The 12,014-nt window shown below is 33.4% G+C and overlaps 1 protein-coding gene across 3 annotated transcripts; it reads right to left on the reverse strand.

Moving 5' to 3' along the window:
* Window positions 1-1,215: 1,215 nt before the first annotated feature.
* On the reverse strand, window positions 1,216-7,361 carry LOC126854885 (translation initiation factor IF-2-like). Of its 3 annotated transcripts, none has more exons than XM_050602035.1 (4): window positions 7,264-7,361; window positions 4,306-4,367; window positions 3,379-3,809; window positions 1,216-3,297 (listed from the first exon to the last, which is right to left on the reverse strand). In XM_050602035.1, exons 1-4 carry the CDS (start codon window positions 7,276-7,278, stop codon window positions 2,210-2,212), a joined length of 1,596 nt encoding a protein of 531 aa, XP_050457992.1. In that variant the 5' UTR covers window positions 7,279-7,361; the 3' UTR covers window positions 1,216-2,209. The 3 variants fall into 3 exon arrangements, with proteins under 3 accessions (XP_050457992.1, XP_050457991.1, XP_050457990.1); XM_050602034.1 differs by having other exon boundaries at window positions 3,352-3,809; XM_050602033.1 differs by having other exon boundaries at window positions 1,216-3,809.
* Between the last annotated feature and the right edge of the window lie 4,653 nt (window positions 7,362-12,014).

The following is a 12,014-nucleotide window of genomic DNA, read 5'->3' on the forward strand; positions in this document are numbered from 1 at the left end:
TCTTATCCTTAGAAAGCATCGTTGTCTCCCTTCCCTCTCCCCCTCACCATCATCTCTCTGTTTTCCTTCCTAATGTTGTACAGCGCATCTTCATATGAAAGTCATCGTACTTTCATCTAATGCGAATTAATGGTTGCACGAATGAGTGACATTCATGACATCTCGATAAATGTCCTGGAAACGCGAATAGACGCTTTCGAACGCACGATCACTATAATCGATGATCATGTCGCAGACATCCTTAAAAATTATTTCGCAAAGTTAGATAAACCTTAAAAAAAAAACCTTAGGCTATATATTAAGTCTGACGTAAACTATCAGAAAATATAAGAATTTATATAATATACCATTTCAATTATAAAGAATAAATTTGGCCTTTGCCTTTTGCGTTCTACGGAAATCTGAAATTTATGCCACATTTATTATTTATAGACAGATGAAAAGAAAATCAATTCAAATTTAATCAACTCTTTCTAAGGAAACTATGATGATTAATACTTATAAACATAATTAGTACTTATGGGAATTTATTATATGATATATATCTTATTAAATAAAATATCAATAAATAGCATGTGCTGATTGATTTTCTACATATGTGCAATTGATAAAGTGAAATGTAATTGCAGCTTAACTTTGATATTGATATCTCTATTGATTGATCCTATATTTAATATTTCTGGAATATTACATATTTCATAATTTGTAATTAAGTAATATATATCATAATATTAAATTCATTTTCAAAAATAAGTTATACAGTTCATTATGCTTGAAAAAAATGTGACATATTTTTATATAATTTTTTGTAAACAAAATAGATGTATTTATATATATTATTTTTTATTTTACTATAATTGTACTAATTAAAAAAAAATTTATCTAAAATAAAAATTTACGTATTTTTTACTAATAAAACTTGACAAATCAAATGTAATTAGCACGTTATGTTATTGAGTTTATCTGGACAGTTATAAAAAATTTGTTCTATAAAAAGTAGTCTATAAAAAATAGTTTTCTAAAATAAAAAATTTAAATTATTTTAACTACATAAATAAATAAAAATAAATTGTTTACATTTTTAAATTGCTAAAAGAAGTTATTAGATTTCCGTAATGTTTCCACGAACTCTTCGTTTTAAAGAATTGATTTGAATGTTTTAGACAATAAAAAGGAATAATCATAGAAATATGGAAATTATATTAACCTATGGGATAGCATAAAAAATAATATTTATTAACGTATAAAAAATATTAAAACATGCATGCATTCCAGTAATCAAACAATATTTACAAATTGACGAATTAATTACATGTAATATTAATATATGCACGTAATCATATAAAAAAGCCTCGTCTATAGACATAAAATGTTAAACAATACTATACATATATATAGTATTATATATTCTATTCGCTGTAGATGATCCACTCTGAAAAAAAGTGAACAAGAAAAAAATATTATTCTTTCTGTAACTTTTTTCTCAGATTTAATTTGAGATTGCATTACTGAAATAAAGCAAAGTTAATTATCTTAAGATATAAATATTTTCTCCAATGTAAATAATATATCAAAATTGCATAAATAGGTTTCCACGATAAATAATCGATAATATAACTTTTTTTATGACAATTTGTTTTTGTTTTAAAATTTAATTTAATTTAATAAGATATCTGATTTTTTAAATTTAATCGTGTTCCTATAAATTTATTTGATAAAAATCGATTATTAGTATATATGCCTTGCTATTTTCAAAGATAGATAATATTTTTAAATAATATTTTTATATATGCTACAATAATATTTCAATCATTACTTGATGATTATTCTAATTTTTCATGCAATATTTTACATAAAATCAAAAAATATACAATTTCATTGCGTTATTATCGAGATAATCAATTGAAAATTTTTACTATTTATTTTCATTTATATTTCATCGCGCATCATTCAATGCTTTCTAACTTGTTAACTGTAGACTTTACTTTTCTCCTTGTCCTACATGCCTCCTCCTATGGAGCCCTTCTCCTTCTCTCCTTGAAATATATGTATCTATCGGCAAGTATAATCCATTATCACAAGACTATAAAGTTTGACCGACTTTCCTTGGCATCGACAATTCCCAGATAATTTTCCGAGTCGACCTTTCGATCTCTGCGTATCACAAGATAGTCGCGAAGAGAAGATTGAGCCGGCGGGACACGACCCCCTACTTGTAACCATGATGACCTTCATCATGGTGGGATTCAATCGGAACCCATACTTTCTCCCAGACGGGCTTCCAGATCTTCTTCCAAGCTGGCACCTGCACGTCTTTCCAAACCGGAACCCACTTGCTTTTCCATTCGTCTTTCCACACCTGTTTCTTTTGAGTGACCCAGATCTGTTTCTTTTGTGGTACCCACACTTGCACTGACTCCTCCTTCCAGATCAGCTTCTTATCCGTTACCCAGACTTGCTTCTTCTCCGTTTTCCAGATCTGCTTCCATTCGGCCTTCCATTCCAATTTCTTATCACTCACCCATATTTGCTTCTTCTCCGTTCTCCAAATCTTCTTCCAAACCGGTTTCCATATCAATTTCTTCTTCCACAGACTATGGCTGGTATATTGCCAGCCGTGATGATCTGTACCTACGTGCTGCTCGCCTGGTATACCGATCTTAATCCATTCTGGCACCCAAATCTTTTTCCAATCAGGTACTTGAACTTCCTTCCACACAGGAACCTGGACTTCCTTCCAAACAGGTTTCCAGACTTTTTTCCAAGCGGGTACTTGGACTTCTTTCCAAATTGGTACTTGTATCTCTTTCCAAACGGGTTTCTGAATCTTCTTCCAGACGGGTACTTTAATTTCCTTCCAGGCAGGTACTTGAACTTCTTTCCAAACCGGAACCTGCACTTTTTTCCAAACTTGCTTCCAAGTCATTTTAGATTCTGTTTTCCAAATCTGTTTCCATTCTGGTTTCCATACCAATTTTTTTTTCCATACACCTTTTGGCTGATCATGCGCCGGTGGTCCATAAGAGTCCGAAGGCGGTCCGTAGGATCCGGAAAGTGATCCACTACCGCCGTAACCGCTCGATCCATGATGATCACCGAATGAATTACCACCTCCTCCTCCTCCTCCTCCAATAGATCCATGATCATCACCAAAAGATCCATGACCACCACCAAATCCTCCGCCATGATCGCCGCCAAAGGATCCTCCGCCATGATCGCCGCCAAAGGATCCTCCGCCATGATCGCCGCCAAAGGATCCTCCGCCATGATCGCCGCCAAAGGATCCTCCGCCATGATCTCCGCCAAAGGATCCTCCGCCATGACCACCGTCAAAAGATCCTCCGCCATGACCACCGTCAAAAGATCCTCCGCCATGACCACCATCAAAGGATCCTCCGCCATGACCACCACCAAAAGATCCTCCGCCATAATCACCGCCGTGGGATCCTGCGTCGCCAAAGGATCCTCCGCCATGATCACCTGACAGTGCACCATAACTCTGGGAAGGCGCACCATAAGATGACGAAGGTGCGGATGGTACACCATAAGACGACGAAGGTGCGGATGGCGCGCCATAAGATGACGAAGGCGCGGATGGTGCACCGTAAGACGAGGAAGGCGCGGATGGTGCGCCATACGATGACGATGGTGGCGCACCGTAGGACGACGGTGGCGGAGGTGGTGCTCCATATGAATCGGATGGTGCACCATAAGATTTTGCTGGTGGACCATAAGAATCGGACGGTCCTACGTTCGGTGATCCGTAGGACGTTGCTGGTGGAGCGCCATACTGCGAGCTTATGGGTGGCCTATAGTATTTCTCTTATTAGAGTGGAAGAAATTAAATTGTACAGGGTGTTATAACCCGTTATAATTTAATCGCACGATAAAATGCTTTTTTAATCATACTAAATATTAAACATTTTTATATAAATTAAAGAAGATGGTATATAAGTAAAAAAATTTTATTCTGTAAATATTTTTTCACTAAAGTATTATCAAGACAAAAACATATTGTATACAGTTAAAAAAAAATTTTTTAATAATTATAAATTCATTTGTACAAAAAAGTATTCATATATTTTATATCAAATTGAAAGAAGGAAATATTTTATTTTTAAAAATTGTTTTAATCGCTTTTCATTTTTTAAGTAAACATGATCAATATTAATCTATACCATTAGTTTTATAACATTTTAGATTTACATTAGGAATTTACTTTATTTATTTTTTATATTTAATCGTATAAAAATATTATATCTTTACAAACATTTCATATAGATATCTAATTATTTATATACTTACTCTCTCTTTGTTCTAATCGGGTCTCCAAACGCAGAGATAACAAGGAGGCCATATAATACTACCTGAAAGAATTTTTTTAATTAGTTTCGCGAATATTTTTGCATAATAAATAATCCAATTTATTGTCAAGTAACAATAGAATGATAAAATAATGATGATTATCTACAATCTAAATTTTTGAGAAAAGAATGATCGTTATCTTATTGAACATATATATCTACATATAAAATACACACACACACACACACACACACACAGGTGAACACTGATTGTGCAATTAATCATGTGAAAGAAAAGACACCCTCGCCGCATTAATCGCTTTTTTTTTCTCAAGCGGCTTTATAATTATCGCGTTCGCACGATCGCCGGCCATCAACTTCTCGCCGGCTTTTCGCTAACAACTTGATCTTCCGAGTGACGGAAATCTGCGAATTTCTACGCGCTTAACGGCTTACAAACGTAAGTCTCTCAAAAACGAAAGTATTGGTCGCACGGACGTAAACACCGGCGCGAATTAGGTCGACCCCTTCCCCCCTCCGACTCCTTTTCTTCATGCTTCCAGAAGGGGTCATCGGGGGACCGTGAAATTTGTACCGATTGGAAAGTGGGCCCCATCGAAATTCTTTTTTTCTCGCGGAGTATTACCCTTAGGCGGTGCCTGTTGTGGTAGCCCACCTTGCGGCGATGTAATGTCGTTTATTTTCATATCATATTTTAGATGTCCTACTTCTCTCTCTCTCTCTCTCTCTCTCTCTTTCTCTCTCTGTCTCTTTCTTTCTTACGAGGATCATTTTGGGTCAGTTTGACTATTTGCAATTAGATATATTTAAATGTATAGTGTTACAGACCTACCTTATTAATTTGCAGATTTTGTTTTGATATTTTGTTTTGATATATTTTTGGACTCGAATATTTCTCTTAATATAAGTATCAAAAGATAGTAACTTTGTAATCGTGATTTTAAATGGTAAACAATCAAAAATTAAAAAAAAAAAAATTAAACTTCAACACGCTGCAGTAAAAATATATTGAATTTCAAGGGAATTTAACACTTCATTAGATTTGTAATTTGTCAAATCAATTACAAAAATATTTGACATAAAAAATTGCAACAAATGTAATAACTTTGCCCGACATTGTCGATCTACAAAGAAGATCAATTTCGGATAAATCAAACAACATGTAAAAAAAAAAATAATCCACATTAAGTCTCTGAAAGAACTATAGCCATAATTATTCGAGAAATTGAATGCTTAGATATTTCATTGTTTATGAATTAACGGTATAGAATATTATTCAAACATTTTAATATATTCAAATCAATCGCGATATCAAAAATCTCGAGATTCTGCGGAAGCGCTTTCTTCCGTTACGCCGGGTATTGCAGTAACACCAACAGAAATTTCAGTAATTACACGTCATTATACTGATTAAATAGATTTACCTCTTCTCAAATTAACATAACAATAATAATTGTTTGCATATTATCTACATACTAATAATGGCCTCGGCTTACTTTCATTTTAATATGACTTTACATTATTACTTTATATTCCTACGTTATTCTATTTTATATTGACATTGACAAGAGAAAATTACTTGATTAATTTATTTTATTATCACCGTCCTATCCAGCTAATAATACGCTATAGATATTTCCGTGAGAGAATTTAGATAATTACCTATATATATAGTAGTTTTGATCAAATGAAATATCTTTAAATAAGATTTTAAATATTACACATTCGAGTTTTATTATGTAATAAATAAAAAGTATATGTTTATCTTAAAAAAAAAAAAAAAGTTTGTAAAAACTTATCATATCATTAGTATTATATTATCTGAAAAATGCCATCTTGAATTATTGTCATCAAAATATTATTACAATTCGATATTAGATATACATATATATAAGATATCTCATTATCAGCATCACAGCAGCGATATATCATGCTGTTATATCAAAAAATATAAAGAGACTAGTTGATAACAGAGTATTCTAAATGTAGACTCGTTCATAAAAATGGATAATATTGATGAGACTTTGACTATTTTTTTCAACTTCCATCGCATCGATTCTGTCAGATTTTACACTTGACACTTAATGTAATTCCATAATATATATTCAAGTGTGCCTGCTACTTGCACGACTTTCCATTTCGCGGCGAGTAAAAAGTGACGAGTGCTCGCTTATAGCAATTGCCGTTAGAAAATTGCAGTGATTTACCGGCTCATTTATGATCATTTATGTTAACGCTACTGTACTTCGAACTCATCGCGTCAATATCATGTCTTATTCTTTGCCACTAGTGTAAAAATAAAATAAAGTTACAACATTATATCAGTAAACATTGCATTTATAAAACAAAGAGTTTTGTGTCGAGATAGAAATCCGAGATTAATTTTTTATCTTTACAATACAATATCATCATCGTTAATCTAAAGATCGCTTCTTAATTATTATACATTTAAAATAATGCATTGTAAATAATTTTTATCTATAATATTATAGATATTGTTTATATCCTATAAAAAGAAGAAAATCAACTTATATAAAATTATTCTCTATATAAAATATTAGGAAAATGTTAACATTATTAAATATAATATTAAAAAATAAGAGCAAAGAGAGAAGAGACAAAAATTTGATCAATACTTCAATTTTTTATCGAAAAATTAAATAATTTTATTTATTTAATAAATTAAATATATTTTAATTGATCGAGTTATAGCCAAAAAGGGACAAAACGCGCATAAAATGTATCATGCATCGCACCGCTTGATATATTCACCGGCAGAATCTAAATCGACCTACGAATAAATGCTCCACGATGTGTTATGTACGAGTCACGTCGTCACTTCCCGTTCGAAAAATCTCACATATATCACAGGCGCACTGACACGGTTAAGACATGAAAAAAAAAAAAAAAATGAAAGCACGGAGAGATGAACACTGACCAGAATAAACTGCATGTTTCTTCGAAAGGGAACCGTGCGGTCCACCGTATGAAAAAGATGGCAACGACTGCCGTCTTTTTTTACGGCTCGTCACTCTTCTGACGAATTCATCATGACATTCGAGGCTTTTATAGCGAGTGCTTCTCTGTCTAGACGCCTAGATACTCTAGACACGCAGGTATTTTGAGGAGGGATACAATGAGTACTATGGTGCCATACGGGGGTCTCGACTCTTCTTGTACATCTTCAGTCAGGAGGGGGATTTCCTCGTTCATGCTTCAAGTAAATGCGGGGCGACAAGGTATGTAGTAGCATAAAACATAATAATATTCGCTAGATTTTAAAACAAATTTAAAATATCTCCCTGACGAATATAAAAATTGCTCTTTGCTACTCTTGCAATAAAAATAATTTAAATTTTCAATTACATGGCACTAATTGTAAATATGATTTATGTCGAGAAAATTATGAAGAGAAAGAGAAAAAGAGAAAGAGCTCGTAAAGAAAAAATTTATATCTATTTATATATAAATATTAAACACATAGTTGCATAATTAGCATAAAATATATGATTCAATATAATCAATGGAATTTATATAAAAAAATATGCCTTAAAAATAGTTTAGGAATCTACGTATCAAAAAAGCTGATTATAGAATTTTTAGAAAACTGACTAGCAAGATTAATAATTAATTTTCAAACCTATGATTAAAAGAGTTAGTTATCAAAAAGTTATCAAATTGGTGAACTTAATGTCGACGTATATGACGAATATAAACGCTAATGCTCAAGCAATGTTCGATGACATGCAACATACATGCTACACAAGCAGCGATCACTTTCTCGCTAATTATTATCAGGGCCTTTTAAACGATTATTACCGCAAGGAGAATTGGACTTTCTACTACATGTCACATTGCTGATTATATATTGTAGTTTTATAAAAGACTCATTACAGATATGTAATCATGTTTATTATTTTATTAATTTATCAATATTATTATTTTAATATTTATTTCATTTATTTATTATTTTATTTTATGAAGTGTTTGATAAACACTTATAAATAAAATGTAACTTTGTTATAATGATTTTTCCTCAAAATTTTTTACAAGATCGTGATCTTTTAGTATGAGATTAGTAAAAATTATTCATTTAATGATTTTGGCATCAATAAATTTCAGATATTTATTATTCGCATAATAGTTCTCTCTTTTTTCTCGCTCTCTTTCTTTCTCACTCGTTGTATTACTGCATCAATTTAATATTTTGAAAACTGCAAAATTGGCGATACTCGTGTTAAAACAAATTAACATGTCGCTGTAAATTACATACAGAATCTTACAGCTTTTTCTCAGAACTTGGTACTTGAAAAAAATATGCCTTTCTCATTTTATAGTGGCACACGATACATCCCACGATGTAGCAATACGGAAAAGCGCATTTCGTAATGCACGTGAGAGAATAATTGTCGCCTGCCTCGCATTCGCACTTCGCCACCTGCGGAATCTCACTCTGACTTTCTTCCCCAGGGTTACTGTCGTTCCTGAAAAGTGCATGCATCGCGGTTGCCTTTCACCGACAGTATGTCCACCGAGAGATGCGCCGGATTGCACCCGCGTTAGATGATCAGAATTGATTATCATCGGCTTCTGTACATGTCCTGTAATCGACGGTACCACAAGCTACAAAAATTCTATGTAAGGATTTAATTTCTTTTTTTTTTTGCATTTATACGAGTTGTTTTATTTTTCGATGAAGTCAGTCTCAGAAAATTGGAAAATCGGTTGAGGCATCTTCAAACGTTTATTTCGTCAAACTAATTTGAATTTAAATTTACACGCATAATCTCTCTCGGTCTTCGTAGGTGAGGTGACAAGGAAGTAACAAATTGAGAGAGTCATTACTCGGATCCCATGATGGAGAATTACTTTGACTTTCTTTCGATATGATGTCTGAAGCAGCTGTCCTTTCGATTTTTTTGTCTTCATACAGATAATCGAATCGGTACTTTCACTGTGCCTCGGGAACGATACACGATTTCTGTTGCTAACACACAATCGTACAAAGATGCAAATCTCAAGTACAAGCTCGCGAATTTGCTCGACAGATCTTAAATTAAACGGAAATTAAAGGATCAATGATGGACAAGCTAAATATCGAATGAGAGCTCTTATAATAGCTCGAAAATAATAGCTACTGGAATTTCCAGTATATTAATTAAAAAAAAAAAAAAACTTAAAAAGAAAGTTTAAAAGAAAAAAGATGCACCAAATAGATATAGAAGAATCACTGCAAGTAATATTACTAAATAATTGCTGGGGATTAATTTTCTCATAACTATGCCGCACACATAGGCGCATAATATATCGTACATATAACATCGGAAGATCTATAAAGCTGGCGTCACGGAAGATTCGCTTTCTTTCCGCATTTAAACATAGTAGTAATCATTGCAAGTCATTTGCGCGGTAGAGAGAAGATATAATAAAAGGTTGAATTTAGCATTTTACGGATGAAATAGAAAAGCCGACTTCTCGGCTTTTTTAAATTAAAATTTATTCTCGGATCCGTAATCCGATTCTCACCAATGAAAAGACAATCTTGAAGAGAGAAATCATCCTATAAATTTCATTTCTATTGGATACATCAATAGAATATTTTTTCGGATACTATTTTGTCTATAAAGCGTAAAATATTATTATTATTATTATTATTATTATTATTATTATTATTATTATTATTTGTATTGTTATTATACACAAAAACTTGTAATAATTTTCTCCACATCATCAATACCATATATTTTATTAAAATTAGATTTTAACAAATTATTCCACACATACACACACTTCTATAAGTTCCTCAAAAGCCAAGCTGAGATCAACTCCATTTTAGAAAATTTCTAAATTTTAGTACTAGAACATAATGCTTAATTAGGCTTTCTTCAGATTCATATGTGAATATGAAGATAATGATGCTACGATAAATGGTGGCTGTACACTTATAAAAGGAAAGACTTCTCTCACCAGGAAGTCTGAGACGTTCGTTTTACATTATGTGAAATTCATTTAGCAGTTCCTGCGGGCGATTCTGCTGGCATGTTGCACAATCGATATAGAGTGCGCGTCGTTACATACAAATGCGACGGTTCAATGTATACGTTATATCATGTAGAATTGTACTGCGAATAAGAGTCAATTACATAGGCTCTCAGCTAGACTTTCAGTCTTGACCTGCGACCGATCGCTATAATTTGCAAGCATGGTACAACAATGATCGTGAATTGACTTCGTGATCGCGCCGCATCTTACGAAGCCGGCACAATTCGTAATAATGTATGTAAAAGAAAGTTACACCGGATACACATATATGGAAAATGCAAAAACGTATAGTCTAAAACACACTTTGCGGCTTTAACAATTTTCAGTAAAAATTCCCTCGCGTGAGAAATTCCTTAGCGCGATAAAAATAAAATTCGACCGATTAGTTATTTGTATGTTTATGTGACTGGTTTTTAAGAAATCAGTTTTTCATGATAGAGAAATGAATATTTTTCTTTTCATTTCGCGCATTATTCATATTTACTGTATGTACAGTATATGAAACCCATAGATTTAGGAGGACAAGGATATTTTACATGAAGATATTTCTACTCTCTCTCTCTCTTTCTCTTTCTCTCTCTCATGCTATAAGATTCTCCACCTCCTCGAGGCCGATTCCTCTTCCATACTCGAAACATAAAACAAATATATACAGCAAGCGCGTAAACGCGACACGCTGTTTGAGCAAATGTATTTTTGGCGAATTTTAATGGCTTGTTTATGTATCCGGAACATATTTTCACGAATACAGAAAGAGAAAGAAAGAGAGAGAGAAAGAGAGAGAGAAAGAGAGAGATCGATTCTTATATAACTCTTTTCCCATAGACAAGTTAAAAAACATATACGCACTTGACATACTTATTTTATGCGCGTATTTTTACGCGACTAGTTAAACGGTTGTCCTAAATAAGTAATCATCGGGCGCTGTACCTATGCTAGGAGCGTACTATTGGCGTGTATACATTCGCATATTCCCGATTTCGACAGGCTCAGCCTTTTCATGCTTCGCGGATAATTTCCGGAGTAGCGATAGATCGAAAAACCTGTCGCGAATACCGTACAAATCCAAGAAGTGTTTTCGAGATACATAGCGCGAATATCAATTAGCGGGGCGACGTAATACATGTGCCGACAGACAGGGCGTGAAGACATGCGGGTAAAGTAATTTCTTCTGGCAAACGCGGCATTGCAATTTTGCAATTGAGAGATTTATCGCTCGCAGCTTCGTGCCGATATGCGATAACGATATATCAAATTTGAACGTTCGTCACGAGTAGCTGCATAATTTCACTCCGTCTCTATATCCCCTTTCATAATGACGTAACTCGTTTCCTGTCTCGATGTTATTACGATGAGCTTTTCTAACGTAGTAATATTTCACCGAGAAGAGAATGTCCCGAGATACAAGTACTTGCCGATGCCTTTCCGTTGTTTTACCGGTCGATGTTTCCAAGCTCGGAGTACGGAAAGTTAATTTATGTCGACGATTTATAAGAGCCTGATTTCTCGCGAGTCGCACTAACGGCACATCAAATTTATAAAAATACAATATTTAAAAATGCGCGTCTCATCGACATTTTTCTCGCGTCATCATAATATCCGTGCGTGGATGCGCGTTTTCTTTCTTTTTATTTTGATTTTTTGACT

This window comes from Cataglyphis hispanica, chromosome 15 (genome assembly GCF_021464435.1).
Source record: "Cataglyphis hispanica isolate Lineage 1 chromosome 15, ULB_Chis1_1.0, whole genome shotgun sequence".
NCBI lineage: Eukaryota > Metazoa > Arthropoda > Insecta > Hymenoptera > Formicidae > Cataglyphis > Cataglyphis hispanica.

Excerpts from the sequence above, each read along its gene's own strand:
- LOC126854885 (XM_050602033.1), bottom strand. Across the intron at positions 3,810-4,305 it reads CCGATTAGAACAAAGAGAGA|GCCACCCATAAGCTCGCAGT; the intron begins GTAAGTATATAA and ends GAAATACTATAG.